The 23,011-nt window shown below is 36.6% G+C and overlaps 5 protein-coding genes and 1 pseudogene across 9 annotated transcripts; 3 read left to right on the top strand and 3 right to left on the bottom strand.

The window, feature by feature from the left end:
• The first annotated feature begins 1,679 nt into the window (after positions 1–1,679).
• LOC18603358 (uncharacterized) lies at positions 1,680–8,895 on the top strand. 4 transcript variants are annotated; one of them, XM_018119910.2, is made up of 16 exons: positions 1,680–2,086; positions 2,972–3,124; positions 3,300–3,416; positions 3,522–3,606; positions 3,984–4,092; positions 4,198–4,265; positions 4,346–4,471; positions 4,551–4,628; positions 4,752–5,488; positions 5,773–5,976; positions 6,086–6,146; positions 6,761–6,874; positions 7,721–7,834; positions 7,944–8,051; positions 8,338–8,409; positions 8,572–8,895. In XM_018119910.2, exons 1-15 carry the CDS (start codon positions 2,019–2,021, stop codon positions 8,362–8,364), a joined length of 2,169 nt encoding a protein of 722 aa, XP_017975399.2. In that variant the 5' UTR covers positions 1,680–2,018; the 3' UTR covers positions 8,365–8,409; positions 8,572–8,895. The 4 variants fall into 4 exon arrangements, with proteins under 4 accessions (XP_017975399.2, XP_088661659.1, XP_007035334.3 ...); XM_088805533.1 differs by having other exon boundaries at positions 4,551–4,670; XM_007035272.3 differs by having other exon boundaries at positions 4,551–5,488; positions 7,944–8,030.
• A 3,457-nt stretch (positions 8,896–12,352) lies between these two features.
• MOS2 (D111/G-patch domain-containing protein) lies at positions 12,353–18,525 on the top strand. Of its 2 annotated transcripts, none has more exons than XM_088805278.1 (2): positions 12,353–13,903; positions 18,507–18,525. In XM_088805278.1, exon 1 carries the CDS (start codon positions 12,443–12,445, stop codon positions 13,838–13,840), a length of 1,398 nt encoding a protein of 465 aa, XP_088661404.1. In that variant the 5' UTR covers positions 12,353–12,442; the 3' UTR covers positions 13,841–13,903; positions 18,507–18,525. The 2 variants fall into 2 exon arrangements, with proteins under 2 accessions (XP_088661404.1, XP_017975170.2); XM_018119681.2 differs by lacking the exon at positions 18,507–18,525 and adding an exon at positions 14,997–15,358.
• Positions 16,475–18,873, bottom strand: LOC18603356 (agamous-like MADS-box protein AGL80 pseudogene; annotated as a pseudogene).
• A 138-nt stretch (positions 18,874–19,011) lies between these two features.
• SMAP1 (small acidic protein 1) lies at positions 19,012–19,476 on the bottom strand. The gene has a single exon (XM_007035263.3). The coding sequence runs from the start codon at positions 19,398–19,400 to the stop codon at positions 19,218–19,220; it is 183 nt and encodes a 60-aa protein (XP_007035325.1). The 5' UTR covers positions 19,401–19,476; the 3' UTR covers positions 19,012–19,217.
• Positions 19,477–19,627: 151 nt separating this feature from the next.
• Positions 19,628–21,864, top strand: LOC18603353 (uncharacterized). The gene is made up of 2 exons (XM_007035262.3): positions 19,628–20,031; positions 21,085–21,864. The coding sequence occupies exons 1-2, from the start codon at positions 19,699–19,701 to the stop codon at positions 21,616–21,618; spliced, it is 867 nt and encodes a 288-aa protein (XP_007035324.3). The 5' UTR covers positions 19,628–19,698; the 3' UTR covers positions 21,619–21,864.
• On the bottom strand, positions 21,790–22,350 carry LOC18603352 (putative defensin-like protein 165). The gene is made up of 2 exons (XM_088805799.1): positions 22,299–22,350; positions 21,790–22,143 (listed from the first exon to the last, which is right to left on the bottom strand). Exons 1-2 carry the CDS (start codon positions 22,348–22,350, stop codon positions 21,917–21,919), a joined length of 279 nt encoding a protein of 92 aa, XP_088661925.1. The 3' UTR covers positions 21,790–21,916.
• Positions 22,351–23,011: the final 661 nt, after the last annotated feature.

Genomic DNA, 23,011 nt, shown 5'->3' with positions numbered 1-23,011 from the left:
GTTAAGCTACAAATAAATCGTATCTTAATCGTGTTATCATATACTCGTATAACCAATAACTCGTATACTACCCATTTATTTAATCGTTTTCATATGTCGTGTAGGCATATTTAGTGTATGGTTAAAACCCATTTATTGATCCATATAAGTATTAATATTTTTATGATGATTAAAATTTATTTATATTGAATTTTATTATATTTGGTAAATATTATGATATTTATAATTTTTTGTGATAAATTCGAATAATATAATCCTATTTTACTTGCATATATTTCAATTTAATCATTTTAATTATGTTAATCGTATCAATTGTTTAAACATGTTATCAATTGTATAAATTTTAATCAAGTAGATTGTGTTGTGTCATATAAAATTTAATTGGAATCATGATTATTCATGATTCTTAGAAGTGAAAAAAAATAAAAAATTGGAATCAACAACAAAAAATCATGAAAATTTGGATGAGACTTGGAAATATAAATCCTTTTTGGGAATGGGAAAAAAAATACAAGAATATTCACAAAATCCAGCATCTTTCCATAATATTCTACAATATTCTTTGGGAGTAGTACTCCAAAAACAATGGACCCTATTTTTCCAGCACCACCTCTGCAAAATAAATAAAAAAATAAAAATTGAGGTTAAAAGGAAAAGCAAACAAATGAACTGAAAAAGTAATGAAAAGAAAAGAAGAATCTTCCTTCCACTTGTATTCTTTAGGCTCATTAGCTCATGACTTTTTGTTTTTTATTAATTTTTATTTTTCTCTATTATTATGGGTTTGTCACCTAATATACATTAAAGCCCAACAATTGATTGAATTTTGGAACATTGGGTCCATATTCTAAACTAGTTTATTGGGTTATCTAGTTTGAGCATTTAAAACTCAATTTAATTTGGCAATTAATGAAAAATATCATTTATCATTATTTTTATTTAAATTTAAATAATTATTACGATCAAGAATTACATCGTTCTCAATAACAAATGATCTCACGTAATAAGATTTATATTTGATTTATTATCAATGTATAAATTTTATATATTATCACTAAATCACATATTCTATCTTATTAATAGATAAATTTAAAAATTCATAATATTATAGATCTCAAGTAAAATTGTTGAGATATTAAATTCGAGTCTGGTTGATGACTTGTTTTATGCAGGTAAGTGAGAGATGCAATTTTCAAAATCTATTTTTAAATTTAAAATTTAAAAATTTTACTAAAAAATAGTTAAATATATGTTTTAATTTTAATTAAATTTTAAATTCATGTCGATTGTCCCAATAATAAAAATGAAGACAAAAAATTTCTTATTTGAGATTAAAAATTATAATTAATAAATTGATACTACCTATTTATAATTAATTATTTCCAAAAAATAATTAGTAATAACTAACATAGAACAAGTAAAAAAATTCAAGAATTTAAGAATAAATTTAATATTAAAAAAGTAAAATAGCTTCTTTTTTTTTTTTTGACCTTTTAGTTCTCTTTATTGGGTTCCCTTTGGACCACTTGTAAGCACATTATTGGGCTTCGATCAAAGCCTAAGACGCGTCGTCACGCGCCAAAGCCCATGTTTGGAAGGGTATTGTAGTCAAATCACATGTCAACCGAACCAACAAATAAAAAAATAAAAAGAAAAATAAAAATTGTCCTTCCAAACCGAGTCCCAGAGGCGGAGCCACGGAGCACTTATTTTAACTCTTGTACTCGCTTTGGTGTTTTGTTTCCTTTAATTTCCTTCTAGGTTTTCCTTAGAAACAAACAGAATAATCTCCATACACACGAAAAATAAAATGAATAAATAAAATATTTCGACTAATTATAATTAACACGTATTCATTTAACAAACAAATTCGAAACCTAACTCCTTTGCCCTCCATTTTTAAACCGAAGGGAAGAATCTTTCTCACCAAAGTTTTCGTTTGCTTTTTTATTTTTTTTTAAATTAAAAAAAAATGCTGAGAAAATTTTGAAGCGTGAAAATTTTTGTGGGAATAAACGATGAGGGATTCTTCATTATGGGCCGAAGATTTGAATGCGCCATCGACTTCCAGCTCGCGAAGGCCCAGGTAAGGATTTGTTATGCCTATAGATTTTGCGCTTTTTTTTTTCCTTTTGAGGTGAATTGGATTTGGGTTTGGATTTGGATTTGGATTTTAGGGTTTCTTGGATTCTGATGGTGAGGATTCGGATTTAATTTGGGGAAATTTGATGGAAATTTAGGATCGTAGTTGGTAGTTTGATTAGTAAATGTGATTGAATTGGGGATTTGGATTTGTTTTGCATGTAAAATTTTGAATTATGAGTTGTTTTATGCTGGATTTAGAATTAATTTTGACATTAAGCTAGGTTTTTTGTCTTTCGGTTATTAAAAATTTTTGAATTTCTGGACATTTTGTTGCCATTTTTTTAATCCAAAGCATAAAATCTAGATATATAAATTTTTTTGAATGTTCATAAATTGTCAAGAACTTTCAACCAAGTCTGATAAAACAGTGTTTTAGAGGGATGATGATCTTTTTTTTCATTCGTTTTTGGCCAAATGAGTATATGAGATCCATGGTTTAATCAATACGTTGAAAAATGTTGGGTTACTATACTGGAGTTTGGAAGTACTTTCAATAGCAACAATTATATAATTTTAGGTTTTATATTGCAAGGAAACTGTTTTGGAAATGTTAATTGCTCGCTGATCAAATAGAAAATAAAAATTCACCTAGATTATTGTGCTTGTGCATTAAGAACCATCTAAAAAGGCCATGGAGACAAAGAGTGCCTAAACTGTGAGTTTTAATTTTAAGTGGTGAGCTCAGGTGTCAACGGATCCAATATTCACATTGTCCTTTGGGTACTAATTTGGTTCCCACTTATAGTTCATTTATATTGATTTGAGTGCCTATTTTGTTATTTAATGCTAATGCTGAATAAGTTATATTATGTTTTGCTTGCATTAGCAATGTCTTTCAATTATTGGCACGGAGGGAAGTTTCTCCACGAACAAAACGGTCATCAAGAAAGCTATGGGGAGAAGAGCCAAAGAGCCGTCATGATTCCTTTGGGTCAACGTGTCAAGCAGCAAGAGATGCTAGACGTGATCTTCTTTCCTGGTAATAGCAATTTTTTTTTTCAGTTTCATTCAGAGTTTTGTAAGTGGAAGTCTCTGATTTTTCTCTTCGGCTTTGTGGTCCATTGTTTTTGTTGGCATGCATGCTTCATAGAATTATGTTCCCTTTTTTTAGTAAGGATTCTGATTAATTTTATTGAACTTCAATTATGTTGCAGGGTAGAGGCAGAGTCATTGCGGCATTTTTCAGCAAAATACTGCCCATTGTTGCCTCCTCCAAGGTCTACTATTGCTGCAGCTTTCAGTCCTGATGGAAACACGCTTGCTTCTACACAGTGAGTTGCTTGTTCCAATATATTTTTCCTTGTAATTAGGTATTCAGTTAACTTCACCCTAAGATTGGCTACAGTTTTTACTTGGATTTTGGTCTTTTCCTGCAGTGGAGATCATACTGTTAAGATTATTGATTGCCAGACTGGAAGCTGCTTGAAGGTATTGACTGGTCATCGGAGAACACCTTGGGTGGTAAGCTTGCTGATAACTTTTTGCCTTTTAAACTTATTTTATGTCTACCCATTGCTTCAGCCTACTCAAATGTGTTCAAAAATTAAGTTTGTACAAAAGAAAGCTGCTCAAGTCATCTGCATGTGTCTGAAATACTGCAATTGATTGCTAGAATGCACTCCTTTTGATGCTTTCAAGAGTATGTAGTCTGTAAATTGCATTTTACAGATCTTTGTGTCCAGCACAAGAAGATAATGGATAATTTATCTTTCATTAGATTTTTAGCCAATTTACTTGAACCTTGAACCCCTCCTTTCTGAATGCGTAACTGGTTTTATATATGGAATGTTTATGTCAAAGCACAGCATCAATAATTTGTGATGCTGAAATTTTTACAGGTTAGATTCCATCCACTGTATCCAGAGATCCTTGCAAGTGGAAGTTTGGATCATGAAGTTCGCTTGTGGAATGCAAATACTGCTGAGTGTATAGGATCACGCGATTTCTGTAATTACTTATAAGGATTCCCCCTTCCTAACATTTTTGAATTTAGAATTTATGAAGTTTTTTATGCACTGTTTGTAATTGCTCATTCTTCTCTCCTCCATGCAGACCGTCCTATTGCTTCTATTGCTTTCCATGCCCAAGGAGAAGTTCTTGCAGTTGCTTCAGGGCATAAGGTGAGGAGGATTGTTTCATTATATATGCATTTTTTATCTGGATTATTATGCAACTTTCCTGACTTAGAGCTGTTTGTCAGCTATATATATGGCATTACAACAGGAGAGGAGAGACATCATCTCCAGCAATTATACTGAAGACACGACGTTCACTTCGAGCTGTACATTTTCATCCATATGCAGCTCCTTTTCTTTTGACTGCTGAGGTGAAATTTTGGTCCCATCAAACTGATTATGTACTTGAGACTACTCTCCTATTAATTAGATTTCTGGGCTGATTTGTAGGTCAACGACCTTGACTCATCTGATTCATCGATGACAGTTGCAACTTCCCCCGGTTACTTGCGTTATCCTCCTCCCACTGTATATTTGGCAGATGCTCATTCTAGTGATCGTTCTAATTTGGCAAATGAACTTCCTCTCGTGTCTTTACCTTTATTGATATGGCCTTCATTTGCTAGAGATAATGGGAGAACATCTTTGCAGCATACTGATGGCGACGTTGGTTCAAATGGTGTGCATCAGAGAGGTGATCAATCTGCCTCAGTACGGCTTCTGACCTATTCAACTCCAACTGGGCAGTATGAACTTCTGTTGTCTCCTATTGAACCAAATAACTCTTCTCCGTTGCCAGAAGAAACAGGAGCCAATCCTTTGCCAAGTGAGATGGAAACTGATGGTTCTCATTCTGCAATGGAGCCCATGGAGACAATGGAGGTGCAGTCAGTGGAGAGAAGTAATCAGTTTTTCCCTTTTGGTGATCCAACCTCATGGGAGCTACCTTTCTTGCAAGGATGGTTAATTGGTCAGACCCAAGCTGGCCAGCGCAATATGCGTTTGGCTACTAGTGCTGGCCATGAAAATTTGCTTCCAGCTGGTGAAACGGGAAATTCTGCTTCAGTAGTTTCTTCAGGTATGCCCACCAGCGTTAGTCAATCAAGAGTTGCTGGAAGATCAAGTTTGCGGCATCGTTCTTCACGTTCTCGCATGATGTCTTCAAGCGGATCTGGTGAAGCTGGTTATAGCAACATCATGCATGATGGTAGTGATCCTCAACCTGCTGTAAACAGAATTCAATCTGAACTTGCTACATCTCTAGCTGCGGCGGCAGAACTACCTTGCACTGTGAAACTTAGAATATGGCCACATGACATGAAAGATCCTTGTGCTTTCCTCGATCCAGAGAAATGTCGCTTGACCATTCCTCATGCTGTGCTTTGTAGGTGTGTTCTTTTGTCCTGTAGTTTTGTGAAAACCTTGTAGATTGTTATTCTTTCTTATCTAAGAATTATATGCATGCAGAATACCACATTGTTTAGTAATTCTTCCATTTTCCTGCTCCAGTTTTGATCAGGCAGTATTTCAGCTTCATCTAAATGAAAGTGAAATCAATAGCGAAAGGACTAATCTCCTTTTGCCATGTTGTCATTGTTATATTTCTATGTATGCTGAAGAATATCACTGATGCATCTTTTTCAAACTGTTGGCATTTAAAACATACTTGCAGTGAAATGGGTGCACATTTTTCACCTTGTGGGAGATTTTTAGCAGCCTGTGTTGCCTGTGTGCTCCCTCATTTGGAAGCTGATCCTGGTGTACAAAGCCAGCTTAATCCTGATGTAACAGGAGCTTCAACATCCCCCACACGACACCCAATTTCAGCTCACCGAGTTATGTATGAGCTTCGAATATATTCCCTTGAGGAGGCAACGTAATCTCGAACATCTTATAAATCTATATTCTGTATTCTTAGCTTTTTTTTCTTCTGCTTACAGTTTATAAAGTATTCTTTTGTAATTTTGATGTTTCTTTTTCTTTAGATTTGGACTGGTACTTGCTTCACGGGCAATAAGAGCTGCTCACTGCCTAACATCTATTCAGGTCAACCCTCCTCCCTTCCTCCCCTTTTCTCTCTTTTCTTATATATTATGCTCTCTTGTTTTGATACTCTTATAAAGATATTGTGAGTTAATTTCAGGCATTAAGTACTACTTATATATATGGTCTTAAAAATTAATGCCGAGTCCTTTCTCTCTGTTGTAATCCTGGTGGTCTTTATGAAAGCAATGGTGTATTTTTTTTTAACCCTCTTTAGATAGCTTTGAGCTTCGTCAATCTTCAACATCAGTAAGGCTAGTTGTGATTGTATATTTGGTTTCAAAATCCTCTTCTTTGCTCTCATAATGTTGGTTTGTAGGGAAGGAACGGCTAATAGTTGTTTGTTCAAAAGCTTTGTGTACTAATGAAGTTATTATATTTGTGCTTTATTGGGGTGGAATAGCATTACAAGCACCAATATTTATGCAATGAAGTACTGAGTTCTGTAGCTTATTGCCGTAACTGTTTTCAGTGAATCTAGTGCCATGGGCGGTCCATGCATATTTAGAAGACGCCTGCATGCTGCAGTGAATTAAACCAGAGCAAACCTTAATACTTTTTTTAATTGGATGTTCCCAAAGTTGTGATATGTATTAATTTTGTTTTCTAATTTGCAGTTTTCACCCACGTCAGAGCATATATTACTTGCCTATGGTCGTCGCCACAGCTCACTTCTCAAAAGTGTGGTGATTGATGGAGAGACCACAGTGCCCATTTACACCATTCTGGAGGTAAAACATGTGATTTCCTATACCTATGTATTTGTAGTTCCGGTTGTCTCAACGTTATTGAGAATCTGTTACTCCTAGATGTTGAATGTTATTTTATGTTTCTTGCATGCTTTCAGTGATGGTTATTTGATGGCCAGCACACTGGAATTCCATATGCTATGTAAATATTTGGGATAGTTGATACGTTTCCTTGTCTTTTAAGTTTAATATTATTTGGGCTGGTGTTATATCCTGAATAAAAGGCTTGAAGTCTTACTACACTACTTTAAATGGAAATTGGGGAATAGCTATTGTTGAAAAGAGATTGGCAAACTAGAATGCCATTAGAATTGGTGTTTCTTTTACTGAAAGGCATACTTCGAAGAATTCATGCTCTCTAAACTGTCTCCCTTTCTTCATTCTTGAATAATGGTATTGTTTTTCCCTACTGATTTTGATTTCCCTACTTATTATATCTGAGGATTACGCTGGTATTATTGTTTCAAGTGGGTATGGATTTACTTATATACTGGAATTATAAATAATGAACTAATACCCAAAAATTTCAACCATTTAGCTCCTATATTTTGCAAATACGATGAAGCATGTCAAACATACTTCTAAGTTGTGCACTTACACAAAGGATATCAACTGTGCTGTTCTAATGGCCATTTCTCATAATGTTTGTAACGCGCTTAGGATATTGGCAAATTATTTGCTCTCTGCAGTGCTTGTATTTCTTATAAGTCCTTATTGTGTATGGAACTGTATGTGCTTGTGGTCTTGTCTTAAGAGTATAAAATCCCCTCTATCTTGTACTTGAATTTGGGCATTTCATGTGCTTTAGTTTACTTCTTCACTACTCAGGTTTACAGAGTTTCTGATATGGAACTTGTGAGAGTTCTTCCAAGTGCAGAAGATGAGGTAAATGTGGCTTGCTTTCATCCTTCTGTTGGAGGTGGCCTTGTATATGGAACAAAGGTCAGAATTTTGATGTTTCAATGAATCTTTATATTTGTCTTTTGCCACTAATCCTGTTTTTTTATATGCGGCAACTAATTCTTCTAAATTTCTGCATGTTGCAATGTAGGAAGGAAAGCTAAGGATTCTCCAATATGATAGTTCTAATGGTATAAATCATAACTCATCCAGTTTTATAGATGAAAATATGCTCGAGGTAGGAGGCCCAAGTTTGCAGGTTTATTTTCTTGGATCTCTTTTGAGTTTAATTGACAAAATTTCCTTTTCATTTGTTTCTCATTTTATTTCTCCCTCTTCTTTGTTGAAAAATATCCTTTTTTCTCGAATCTTTTAGTTTGCTAGACATTTCAAATTTGTCTAATACGTATGTGGACAGACTGATTTTCTGTTAGTGGGATTATTCTGCCCATATCATTTATAGAAAATTATAATGACCCAGAGTTTATCATTTGTCTTTGTTATCATATTTCGATATTAACATTATTTTTTATCTTTTGTTGTAGGTCCCAACATATGCTTTAGAATGCTAGTGACCAATAAAGCCTATACAATTGACTTGCAGCTCGGCTTAGATGGTCAGTTTCCTTATTCATTTTCTAAATAAATGAAAAACATTTCTACCAGAATCTGTCCTGATACATGTTTGAAAATTTGAACTATATTTGCTTATACGTATCAGATTTCATCCCTTGCCTTGTTTACAAAACATCTGCTAATTCTGTGTCGATGTGCTTCAGGATGACATCACAGCATTCGTACTGCAAACTTTTTTGCAAACGAGTTATGGCCATGAACTGCACACACCCTCGGTCCCTTTGTAAAGTTTACCAGCTGGTAGTTAGATGGAAACACTATCTTGTATTTTCTATATGTTATTTCTTAGAAACACTGTTTACGTGGTAGAAATTGATCTAACTTGAGCAAGGTGAATAGAGTTAAGAATGGCGGTGTTGTATCTGCCTGCAGGTTTAAAAATGGAAATGCTTTGGGTTTGTTTGAGGGCATGATGTTTATTGACACACAAGATTTGGCGAAATATAATTTAGCTTCTAGAATTTGTACCTCTGTTGTCATGAATTCTCCTTCTTATTCAGAGGCTGTTGCAGTTTTCCTTTCAACATCTCTGGCAGATTGTTGACCCAACCCATCATTGGCTGCAAAAATTAAGCAGTTTCTTCTTCTTGGCATTTACCCAAGTTGAAACCTGTAACTAAGCAGATGGTAATCGACAGATTTAGATTCGTCAATCTCTAAGACAAGACAAAGCGTGTTCCACTTCTTTGCGTTGGATATTCTCTCACTTGTCGGGGGTGATTGGATTAGCTCGATCCAGAAGCAGTCAACAAGGGCTAATTTAGAAAAAGTGAGAAGTTTAAGGGCTTATTTAGTATTTTAGAAAAAGAATAAACACGTTTTCTCTTTTTCCACTTTTTCATTTCTCCATTATTTTTATCCTTTCTACTAAGTAAAGCTCGGGTCACTCTTAAATAAAAAAAAAAATATGGTAAAATACACTAATATTTTTAAATTTTAGTCATAATTTTACACGGTTTCGTTTTCGATACAGAGTCTACCTCAAACATGTAAATGACGTTAATGTACAAACGTGAAATATTTACAATATTTTTTTTTTACTATCTTTTTCTCTCACATCGATCAGTGACGTTTCCTTATATGATTCGATCGAGAAATGTCAGATTCGGCTGAATTTTCTCAAGGGAGCATAATCTGAACATCAAATTCAGTAAAATATAATAATAAACATGCAAGTATACAAGTAATTTTATATTTTATTAAATTTTATTATTATACAGATAATTTATACTTATACATTGTATACGTTAATAATAAATTAAATATTGAGTTTTTTTTTGTGAAAATCTTAATGAGAAGGAAAGATCATTATTTATAATACTTTAATGATTCATACGATAAGTAATTATATAATTAAAATATGTCTTGTCTACTAGTAAGACAAGTTTGAGTTAAGGAAAGTCACAAGGTTACTACAACCTTTGGCAAATTCCAACTCGACCGTGGGAGAGTTCGAACATGGATTTCATTATGGGCGTTTCTAAAGTGAATGGATTGGGATGCATTATGGTCATCATGGACCATTTCTCGAAATATGCAACATTCATCACTGCAAGCTGTGAGTGTCCAACAATGAAAGTTGCAGATCACTTCATAACTCACATTGTCAAATATTGGGGAGTTCTGTTGAGCATAGCGAGCAATAGAAATGCACGCTTCATAAGGAAATTTTGGTCAAAGCTATGCAAGATGATGGGTTCACAATTCAACTTTTCGACTAGTTTTTATCCATAACTAGATGGACAGATCGAGAAGGTCGATGCGATGTTGGAGACTTGCGACATTCTGTTCAAGGCACCTAAACTGATTGGCCAAAATGGCTAGACACTGCTTAATTTTCTCACAACTTATATCGTAGTGAGGTAAAGGGGAAAAGTTCGTTCGAGTTAAAAACAAGACAACAACCTCTTACATCAAGCCACATGGTTGACAGGTATACCGGAGAATCACCCGTATCATACAAGTATATGCATGAATGGTAGGAACAACTCAATCCTGCTCGCGCATGCTTGCTTAAGGTTGCCAAATGCACGAAGAAATGGGTTGTCAATCTCGAAAGGAGGCAAGCTTCAATGTAGGAAACTTGGTACTAGTTAAACTTCACCTAGTACTCAAGACAAGAGGACTCCAAAATGAATTGTTGAGGCTACGAAGGGCCTTATTGAGTGACCAAACGAATTGGTCCAGTAGCATACAAACTTGATATGCCACCTAAACCGAAAGTCCATTTGGTTTTTCACGTTAGTATGCTGAAGCCATATCAAGCAGACAAGGAGGATCCAAGTCGCGGAGACAGTCATAAAGTATTAGTGGGTGTACGTTCAACATATAAGAAGGAGGTGGACACAATTCTTGTTGATAGGGTATTGCGACGCTAGAACTATATGTCACAATACCAATACTTGGTAAAGTGGAAAGGAGAGCCAAAAGAAAAAGCTAGTAGGGAACCAACAGAGGACTTATGGTAATTCACGAACTCAACTGAGGCATGCCATTGTGAAATAAAGTGGAGGAGAATGACATGATACACGAGTTCAACCCAGCCAACCATTGAGCCAACATGTTGACAAAGGATCTTTTATGCGCAAACCGCACTACTTCCGATCACCTATGCGAGATGCCATGCAAATGGCTAAGTAGGATTACGGACCTGGTGCATAAAGCCCCACGTGAGGGCTGCGTGTGTCACGCCCATTTTGTGGTGAGGGGCGGGCCAGCTCGATGGCAAGGGTTTGGGGCTCGAGAGTAGGCAAGCCATCGAAAATGGGTGAACAACAAGGGTTGGAACCTCAATTCGATGCCAGGGTAGCATTGTGGCTCGGAGGCATTGGCACCCACGAGCGAATGAGTGCACAGGCTAGCAAGCAGATTGGGCGCGTGGGCCAGTAGGCAGATGGGGTGCTCAGGCTTGTAGGAAAAAGGCATGCAAATTGGGGCGAAAGTAGGGCACGCGGGCTGCCAAGACAATCTACCTGATGAGCGGAAAACACTAGCTAGATCGGAGCCTGTTGGGCAACTGTTGCCTGTCGTTGGTAATAGTGCCAAGGGCGCGTCAAGAAGTCCAACAAGGCTCACAACAGCCCCAAGCCGTTGGGAATTGCGGCTCCAAGGGGTCCTAAGCTTATATAAAACCCTTGAGCCCCTCATTTGAAGTTAATGACTCTTGTATTAAAATTTTTTGTAATAAAAGCTCTCTTTTTTTGTTTGTGTTTGCTTAAAACGATCCTAACTTGTTCACTTGATAAAGTTAAAGTTAGTAATCTTCCTACAAGCCCTTGAGTAAGATAAAAGTTAAACTGAATCAAGAGAAAAATATCATGACACGTGCACATTCATTGCATGCCAGTGGACAGTGAGCATTAAAGTCGCATGAATGTCGTGCATCCCAAGGTCGAATCTTTAGGCATCGCAAAAATAGGCGTTGCGCCAAGGGAAACCCGCACACGGGTTCCACAACTGCAGGCCACACGTCCCAGACAAATTGCACAACACCGGCTGCACAACATGGATCGCAAAGGAGCCGCACGAGAGCGCACAGGGTTGCATGATTGGGAAACTTTGAGAACTAGGACTATAATACTTAGAAATCTTTTGTATTTAGAATTCACTTTTATTTAATTTACTTATAATAAAGTTGTGTTCTAATTAGAAATAAAAAACATATTTTATTTAATATCTTTTAATTGAGAGTAAAATATTTATTTTATTTAAATATTTTATAATGCTAATTATATTCAAATTAGAAATATAGCACTGTAGTTTTAAGATTTAAGAAATCGGCTATTATAAATAGCATTATTTTGATTTAGACATTCAAGTAAATTAGACACTACCATCTATTTAAAAATTAAAAATAAAAAAGACACTACCATCTATTTATTTAAAATTATTTCTACCATTTATTTACTTAAAATTATTTTCTCAAGGTCTCGTCTTTCCGCATTCGCAATATTTGAGTTTACTTACACGCAGCGGTGACATTCTGTCTCTCTCTCTCTCTCTCCCTCTCTGGCCATGAAACTCTCCTTCTCTCTTCCTTCCAAATCAAAACCCACCCAGAAAACGTCCATCCCCATCACCTCCGCCGCCCATGAAGACCAATACCACAGAGAATTCGTCACGGAATTCGACCCTTCTAAAACCCCAGCCGACCCCAACTCCAAACCCTCCTTTGTAATCCCTCCCAAACAAAACGAATGGCGTCCCTACAAGAAGATGAAAAATCTCCACATCCCTCTCCAATCCGACGGCTCTCGTGATCTCCAATTCGAGCTCGAGTCCTCCTCCGATCTCCCCCTCCCCAATTCCGACGCCAAAATCTCTTACGGTCTCAATCTCCGCGACAACTCCGCCAAGAATGATGCGGGTGACCAACAGGGGATCCCCGAATCGGCAGCTCCCGTCGAGGCAGTCCTTCTCCAGAGTTTAAAAGAGGATTTGAAGAGGTTGCCCGAGGATCGAGGGTTCGAGGAGTTCGAGGATGTTCCGGTGGAGGGTTTCGGTAAGGCTTTGCTTGCTGGTTATGGATGGGTTGAAGGGAGAGGAATTGGGAAGAACGCCAAGGAAGATGTCAAAGTAAAGCAGTACGAGAGGAGGACCGATAAGGAAGGGTTAGGGTTTAGTTCTAAGGAAAATAAAGAAAGATTACCCGGTTTCACGAATGTCAAACAGAAACATGACACAGAAGAAATAGTGAAGGAGGATAAAGATGGGTTTTTTGTGGGGAAAGATGTGAGAGTGATTGAAGGGAGAGAAATGGGTTTGAAAGGTACCATAATGGAGAAATTGGGTGGTGGGTGGATTGTGTTGAGGTTGAAGAAAAGCGAAGAGAAAGTTAAAGTTCGTCTTTTTGAGATTGCCGATTTGGGATCGAGGGAAGAAGAGAAGTGTTTGAGAAAGTTGACAGAGTTAAAGATTAGGGAAGCTAAAGATTTGAAAACCAAGGGGGATGAAAGAAAGGTTAGCAAACGAAGTAGAGAGAGTGAGAAAAGAAGTGAAACGAAGGTTAATGTGGAGAGAGTTAGGACTAATGGCGATCGAGGGGTTTCTTGGCTTAGAAGTCACATTAGGGTTCGGATTATTAGTAAAAATTTGGAAGGGGGAAGGTTGTATTTGAAGAAAGGGCAGGTTGTGGATGTTGTTGGACCATATATGTGTGATATATCAATGGATGAGAGTAGGGAGTTGATTCAAGGTGTTGAGCAGGAGTTGCTTGAGACTGCATTGCCAAGGCGTGGTGGTCCTGTTCTAATTTTGTATGGTAGGCATAAAGGTGTCTATGGAAGTTTGGTAGAGAGGGATGTAGATCGAGAAACAGGTGTCGTAAGAGATGCTGATAGTCATGAGTTGCTAAATGTGAAACTTGAACAGATTGCTGAGTATATGGGGGATCCAAGCTATCTTGGGTATTGATTATGGCATTTGCCTTGGCTACACTGAACTAATCCATGACATGCCCTCTGATCAAATTAATAGGTATTTTGTTCTAAACTGTCCCCTTTGGTATGTCGATTTATGTATACTGTCAAGTGCTATGAAGAACACTGAATTTTCTGTTGTTTGGTCCAAAATTGTGAGGACTTTGCTGTTCCTTTATTTATACTTAATGTATCAACTTAGTCCATTTCCGTTGTTCGATTGGAAGTTTAAAAAAGTTTATTGAATAACAAAAGAAGTATTCAAATTATTGATTAGAATTCCTTTCAAACTGAGTGAGAATGGTCTTCTTCCTCACCCCAACCCTGATTCTCACCATGACACTAAAGAAGTGTGGAAATTAGGGGGATGCTGACTTGGATCCCCATAAGGTAACTGGAATGAACAAAAGCTTGAAAGTGTTTTCTTTTTTATGTTTATGAAGCTGATAGCTGGTATTTTCTTGGCCTGTTCTGTCCTCTTTTTGTCTTCTGCTTTTCTTCTCTGTGTCATCGCTATCAGGCAGTGTGGCAAATTAGACTAATGTTAATCCAAATGATGCTTAAAGAGACCAAGAAGTGAGAGAATGGTATCTTGGATGCTTTAGTGACAAAGGGGCCTGTGTGTTCTATCTAGAGGTTATGGGCTCGAAAGAAAGTGGTTCTCTGCTTGATATTCTCATGAAATTCTGCGTCTGTGCTTATGTGTTTGGTTATAAATACTTTCCTTGAAGATTAATATATTTACTTTAAAATTATTGTAGATATGTAGGTATTTTCTGCTAGTTTCCCCAGCTTTGGTAGTTATTGGTTGATAACTATTTGGTGAAATTTTAGTTTATTATTTTTTTAAAGTTACGTATATCTAAGTTTGTCAGCTCTCCTAATTTCTGAAATTGAAAATGCAAGGAGATTCTTAGAAAGCAGTGAGGAGAAAGATTTTTGTTAATCAACTTGTTTTCCGCTCACTTATTCTGCTAGTTATTGTAGGTATTTGCTAAAATTTTTTTGATGTTGCTGTAAATTAATTAGTTGCACATGACTTTTTCCTTTTTGTTTCTTTCGTATCCCCCTTGTCTAGTCATTTCTTATAGTGATTTACTTACTGCTTAACTTTAGAATTGTAATTTGACCACAATTTATATATATACTAGGCACCGTGGTTAGGGTGTTCATTGTGACACTGGATGTGTGAGGTTAAATAGCAAGAACAACTTATCTACAAAAGCAGGGGTTGATAGTCCCTTGATACACAATGTGGAAGCCTCATCCACTTCCTGCCTTTCCACTTTTAACTATTTGCAAATTCAAATTGGATATAGTCTATGATTGAGGCTATATGTAATATGATGTTTCTGTTTGAGTGAAGGTAATTTGATAGTAGTGTAATCATGCAGAATGCTAATTTTGTCATTGAAGCTTGTATTTCTATAACAAGTTTACTTTGGAATATAATGCTGGAAGAAGAGCATTCTTTTAACAGTTTAAATATTATGGTGAATTATGAATTGAAGAAGATGAAGGGAAGATGGGTTGGTGCACTTATGTCCGGGACAGTAGATTCTAGTGCAAATGTACATATGACCCATTTGCAAAGAGAGTTGTCATTTCATATCAGATTGCTGTACCTTTGTCTCTGTACAATGCACTTGAGGTGCAGTTAGGATTTGGTCATTGCTGGGGAATTTGACAAAAACTTTGTGCATTCCATATCAGAATAATTCTTTTATCCTATATAAAAGAAACTGAAGTTTAGCGTATAACTACTTGGGAGTTTTATTAGCAGAGTTTGCTGATTCTTCATTTTCAACGAGTTTGCGGAGTCTCTTGAAAGGCTCGCACTCTGTTCTCAGTCTTGCGAAGCTTTCTCCATCTGTAAGCAGTCCATGGTGCCAAACCACCATAAACAAGTGTGTAGGACGCCCACGCATAAGGATAAGTTTCAGAATGCTAATTCACTTTCTAATATCGTTTTTGCACCAGTTCCATCAGTCCTGTCACTGGAGTACTTGTGGTTTGCTCAGATGCTTCTCCTCGCTGAGTTGCCATTTTTGGCCTTCTGATGCTATCAAAACTGGCAAAGTGAGCAAAACAGCAGAATGAAGGTAGAACTTTTAACCTGGTGGCGGGAAATATTGGAGAGTAGCAATGTTTACCCAGAACTTGATATCGCATTTAAAATATAAATACTCACAACCAACCAAATGCATACTCGTCCATAATCAGAAGTTCAGCACTGATTTGGTAGGATAGGGGAACAAGCTAAGAGAGAAACCTAAGTGATAGCGCATCTCAAGTACAGCCCTAGATATGCACTAACAAACCTGTATAAATACACTGGTGACAACACCGAATCCGTCAGATTAGAGAAACTGGATCAATATTAAAATCTCTTACAAGTTTAATTAAGTAGAATCCATAAGATGACATGTATACCATACTGCAATTTAGCAATAGCATGACAAATACCACGAGCAAAAACAAAAGTAATGGCTTCTTGTCACTTGTCCGATGTCAAGGAATGACCCTTTTTTGAGAAGTGGGGGCAAGGCAGCAATATATGTTGTATGGCCTCACCCTGCATTACAAGCTCATCCATTCCCACTTGAAATTCCAAACAAAAGAAACTAAGAAATTCCATAACTTGGATAGTTTTTATTTCCCAGTCCTTAAATTGGATCTGGGAAGTGCAGAATCCTCGACCAGGAATCAAACACAATTTTAATCTATCAAAATGACCCGATCAAAACCTCCCTGAACCCGCTATCTAAACCAAAATATTAAGGTTCCGATTAAATGATTTGCAACCCACACAATTTTGTTGAAGAATAAAGACTCAAATATACCAAAAGCAGGGTTGGAAGTATGAGATCTCAGGCAATTGATAGGATAAAAGCAATGCCAAATGGTGACCAGTTTAATGTTTATTCATGTAGAGCAAAAGAGATTCCACATCTAATCTCAGATGAAAAAAACCTGTTATGCTCTCTACTTTTATTTCCATTTTCCTGCTAAACTTGATCAGCCCTTCAACCCCTTGCTCTCGATCTTATTCATCACAAACTTAATCTTTTCCTTCAACAGATGAACCAATTCTTCCGAACGTTGTAAACTATTGAAATCATAGTTGGTTTCGGCCAACGCAAGTTTCACCTCCAGCTCTCGGTTCTTCTCTCTTTGCTTCTCCAACGTTTCATTCATCTGCGACATGATTCTTCTGAGGAGAACCTTCTGGTCCATCATGTACTTGCCTTGTTTCTCTGCAGGCAAGTTGTTGAACTTGTCGAGCACATGGAATGCCTCGATCGGGGAAGGCCAAACATCGGGTTGGGTATTGTAACCACTGAAAATGATTGCACAGGCGGTAACACCGCACAGGGTTGTCAGCTCACTCAGCTTCTTCAGCAGCCCGGCCTTTCTTTTCTTGAGTGTAGCTTTCCTGACAGATTCATTGGGAATCAACTCATGCTTAACCTTCTTTCTTCCCATGGTTTATAACCCAAAGAAAGGAATGCCACACCCTTTTGTGAAAAAGATACAGATATAGATCCATGGACATGGCTATTAACATTTATGGTTGAATACTGTAATGGGGTAATAACATGGTAACTGAAGAAAACAACTCATGGTTTTCTTCATGAGCAAATTCCGAGGCAGGGACGGGTGTGAACTGATAAATGAAAGAAGACTTTCAAACAATACTTATTGAATTTATTAATTGTAAGCCATTTCATGGATAGAAAATATGGTATGGAATTTATGATGACAACTAAGGAAAGATTCCCCAGCAACAGGAATTCCCTAAGCATTGATTGTAGAGAAACAGTTCCAGCATCAGACACAAAAGAAGTTTTAAAAATGAAGATTTCAGCCTTTAAATAGTCATTAACTGGCTATATAATTAACTTACTAGTAATTGTTCGCCGCCAGCTCCACAGAAAAGATGGGTGCATCACCATTTTTGTCGCAGAAAGAAGGCTCATTTATATTGTAATCTGAGAATTACTCTGAAGGCCATGATTTTACTCTGAAGACTCAAAACCGTATGAATGTTTGACAAACAATTGAAGGAAAGCCTTGCTTCATACAGCCATTGATAACAATTTAGATACAAGCCATAAGCAAGGAAATAATGTGTAATATTCCAGGCTATTCCCCCTCCTTCTTAGTGTTAAGAAAAGATTCACTGTACCCATTACTTAGTCAAAGCTGACAACAAAGAACGAATCCGATTTCATCTAAAAGAAGAAGAAAGCAAATTAATCAGACAGTTCTGTATTCATCCATTATTCTGTTCTGCAACAGTTATCTCATTCCTCCATTGTGCAATCTGACCCAATGGTATCCCGAATTCAAAACAATTAGCCTCTTTCTTTGTTTCTGTTTAAGTTGCTATACACTACAACCCTATATTATACTCCCTCCAAAAGCTTGAGTTCTACACTAAAAAAACTCAAGCATTCCATTGATACACATTGCTAAAAATGGCCAAGTGCTCACACTCTCACTTCCTCATCCTTGTTCTGGTTTTCTCTGGTTTGTTTTGACTACCCCTTCCCAACATTACATTTTTAAATAACACATTATATTTTCATAGAAAATTTGTTGATATTGGGTTTTGAAAATTAATCTGATTGCTTGGGATTTTTTTTTTGTTTTTACAGATGGCTGCTCAATGTATCCCAACCAATCCTGCTGCTCCAACAGTTTATGAATGTTTCTGTCCCTTTAAAAGCCAAGGTTGAATTTATTTCTTAATCATAGCATATATGATATACTACCTTCCATTATGTAACCTAAATGATAAATAAAGTCTTTAATATATCTAAAGTTGGAGATTTTAAAATTTAAGAAACAACAAATATTTTTTTTATTCTAAAACTATTCCTTGGGCAAAAGATGTGGAACCATGCATCTTACTACTCAATAAATCCAGCTGCAATGATTGGCTTATTTAAATTTTGGATGGAATATCTTGTTTTAGAATTAAAAGATAAAGGCAATGTCCCAATCTAATTTAATCAATGAATAAAGAGTTCCCATTCCCAAAATTCTTTAATTCCATCCTTCAAACATCAACTTGTGGTGTAGTGTATTTCTAAACTCTAAAGCTATTTCTCAAATTCATGAACTAAATAGTAACAAAAAAGTAATTGAAAAGAGGTTCGATTAACCAAAGCCCTAGGCTCAAAAAGACTATATTTATTATAATGATAAAATTCATACACTATGATATAGTTTGCAGAGGAGATAATCCATGGAACAGTTCAAATTCGACTAAACTGAACAAACATTTGAGAAATTTTACTGGGGAGAAACCCTGTAAAGGGAAATAAATAGAGAGAGAGATAAAGATGGGAACTTGGGAATTTTTTTTAGTTGATGTCGGAGTCATCGAAATCGTCTTCGAAGTTGTTGAAGAAATCGGCGTCGGCGAGCTTGTTGTCAACAGGGATGGAGCCTTCGCCGAAGATCTCGAGTGGGTCAACGTCGTCGACTTCCATGGCTGAGCCTTGATCGTCTGGGTCTACCATGAATTCCATCGGCATTGGCCTCATCTTCCTTTACAGCTTCTAGGGATTTTTTTCCCCCTCTTTTCTCTAAAGGATCTGATACAGGGCAAGACGGAAATCTTCCTACGATCGATTTTATATAGAGGATCTTCTCTGAAAAACGGTGTCGCTTTAGCTATTGAAACGAGGCGTTTTCTGATTTATGAACTAAAAGTTGAAACGACGTCGTAAAGAGCTGCCAGCTATTTTATCATCAAACGTTTTTTCAATGGAGCAGCAAATAAGAACGTGGCAAAATGGCAGAGAACGAAACAGGGGAGCGCGCCGAGGCAGAGAACCGGAAATGGAAATGGCAGCTCAACCATCCCCTTGGTCTTCCTTCATCTTCTTCCCACACTACAACGACATTCAGCTCCATAATAATCTCATCCATTTCCCATTCTGCCCTCTCTCTCGCTCCCATTTACGCCGCCGTCTCAGCTCGTATGCAGCCAGAGATAGTAGGAGAAGAAGAAGAAAGTGGGATTCTAATGCTGAAACAATTCGTGCCAAAGGTTTCAGCTTCAACACCCAAAACGACGACGAAGAAGCAGATGATGATGATGATGATGATGATGAAGAAATTGCAAGTTCTGGGATTTTGGATGAAGCTATTGATAGCTTTTGGATTTTGAAGGTTCAATCTTTTCATTCCTTTTCCCTTTTTTTTCTTTGGATGTAATTTTAAAGGTTGAATTTTGAATGCTGGGTTTTTCATACCAAAGGGATAGAAAAGGTTAGGCTGAGTTTTGGGTGCTGAGATGCTTAAAAAGTTAGCAAAGTTTAATACTACATTATAAGTGGATGTTATTGAATTTGATGCATGTTTTCAATATACAGTTACCCTAATTTACCATTTATTTTTATCAATGGAATTAGCTGAATAAATCAATAATTCTGGGAAAACTATTTGTGGCCTGTTGTTTATTAACTTTGGATGAGGTATGCCTTGTTCATGCAATGCTCTAAAGCATAGTTGGTCTGATTTGCTTCCTTTTGAACAAGTAGTAGAATGAAAAAAAATTGATTTTGGAATTAACTTAATTCTTTCATTTATTGGGTTAGTCAAATAGGATTTTCTTCTGTGGGACTTTGCGTCGTGCTTTGAATCTTAGTAACAGGCTAGCATATGCTGTTCTGCCACAGCTGTAAACTATGTGATGCAATGAACCTTTTGCACGTGACTGACTCTCCATGGGAATAAAGGAATCCAATCCCAAGGCTCCTAATTCCCATCAAGTATTTCGCTAACATATTGGAAAATCCTTTGATGCACGGTATATTGTCCTTCACAATGAGGAGTTTAAATGGCATCTTAAAGAAGTTAACTAGTTTGAGTACCCAAAAAACTGCATTGCAGCTTTAGCATGAGGTTTACCTGAACTCTTTTAAGAAGACATATAAGCTGATCATGTTTGAGAAACAGTGTTAGCTTCCTCACCATATCGCATGATTTTTTACCTTGGACACACCATTTGCCACTACAATTGGCAGCTCTTTAGGCCTCAGTACTGAATCTTGCTCTATATAGGAATATAGCTTTAAAAGAACAGTTGCTAAATTATTTGTTTTTCTTTTTCCCGTTGGATCATGTCCTATAGTTGGTTCCCCCCAATGTTATTTTATCAAAAGTTAGTGTCATGGTAAATCATTTCTGTTATCCCAATATATTTGCTGTTGGTCAATGCAGGTTTTCAAATCCTTTGGTTGGGCGCTACCAGCCATTTTACTTTCCTTGTTTTTTGCCACGGGCCCAAAAGCTTTCCTCATGGCATTAGCACTTCCACTTGGGCAGTCAGCAATCACTTTGGCATTTCAAAAGTTATTCGGAAGATCACAAAGCAAGCAGAAGCGTAAGACCAGGGTTAGGAAAAGAACAAAAAATACATCTCCACGCACTGTAAAAAATGTTAAAATGGAGGAAGAAGTACAAGAAGGCCAACAGAGCAGAAAGGGAATGAAGGGTTATCAATCATGGGTAGTTAGTGATGATGGTTCTGTCAATGAGGGTGGCCAAGATGCACCCAGCTTTGGTGGATGGGATGAGCTAGATGGAATGGGTTCGACGAGAATGTCATCAACAAAGGCAAGCAGCTCAAAAAAGACAACAAACGAGAAGGGCAAGTTGAGTATGAAAAGAACTAACAGTGATGCACCTTTGCTGTTGAGATTGTTGTTTGCTGTTTTCCCATTTTTGGGTTCCTGGACTAAATTGTTCTGGTGATTCTGTCTAGCACTCTTAAGGTCGGAACATGACAATCTTTGCTCTGTTGTGTTTAGGCCAAGCTACAGTCTGAGGGTTACTTGTTCCGGTTCTTGCTTGACTATTTTATAGGTCATGCTTGGATCTGAGGGTTATTTTCTCAGTTTTCATCTTAGATTCTTGGGGTTCATTTAGAGCATTGCTTGTCATCAATTGTTTTTTCTACAAAATCCTGTCGCATAACATGAAAGTAACATACTAATGTAAGTGCTTCACCTTTTATTTTTAAGTCTTCCTCTTTGCTTACAAGAAATAAAAATCAACAGTCATAAACACAGAGACACTTGAAAGTTGGGTTTAGAGGAGTGCCTCCATTCTCAACGCATTGACCTCCATTGGATTGGTGCTTTTCAAAACACCTCTCCTTACAATCCTCAAGTACGCAATTGTTTGGATCTAAGATCTCTTCACATCTTTGCTGTGCATCAATCTGTGGTGCCATTGAGACAACTGCACGAACAAAAATCAAACAAAACAACTTAAACTCTCAAACCCCCCAAAAAAAAAAATTAAATCATAAAGAATTTGAATCGAACTTTTTGATTAAAAAAGGATGATCATTGAATCAATTACTTAGACGGTAGCGTAACGCTTTTGAAAAGCTATGAAAGTAATGAGTTAAAGGGATAAACAAAACATACGAGTCAAGAGGAGAGCAAGGATGAGAAACTGAGTGGGAGAAAATTTGGTCATGGTTAGCAGGATTACAGCAACAGAAACGTTATGCTTGAGTGTGTGACTTAGCCTTGGAGGTTTGGAGGTATATATATGCATGCCTGTACTAATTGATATATGAAAGACAATAAAACTCAATTGGATTCTTGCATTCTCTTGCCATGACAAGGCAATTTCAAGATTTACCTGATAAAGATTTAGCAATTATATTAAATTTAGAATTTCTATTGAGGGAAGTAAATTTAAGGAAATGTGGGACAAGTATGAAGCAAATTTGTCAAAATATGGAAAGAAATCAGAAATTACATTAAATTTGAGATTCTTATTTAATGTAATTTGTCATAATATGGAAAAAAATCAGCCATTATATTAAATTTGGAATTCCTATTAAGGAAAGTAAATCGAAGGACAGATATGAAGTAAATTTGTTAAAATATGAAAAGAAATCAGACTAGATAATGTTTAAAGAGTCAATTGACAGAAATATAATTCTTCTGCCCTCCCTCACATTGTACCCTGCTCCCTATGTCCATACTTAGATCAATGTCAAGTTATTGTCTCATGTTCAGATTATTGTCTTGTGTCCAAAAACCAATTTGAAGTGGCCCCTTTAATGTTAATTGCTATTCCCCTTAATTTCCTTTTTCATTTTCTTCATCATGTATTGCAAAAACATTAG

This window comes from Theobroma cacao, chromosome 4 (assembly GCF_053813885.1).
Source record: "Theobroma cacao isolate CCN51 chromosome 4, ASM5381388v1, whole genome shotgun sequence".
NCBI classification, from domain to species: Eukaryota; Viridiplantae; Streptophyta; class Magnoliopsida; order Malvales; family Malvaceae; genus Theobroma; species Theobroma cacao.
This window is presented reverse-complemented; position numbering and strand designations above follow the sequence as displayed.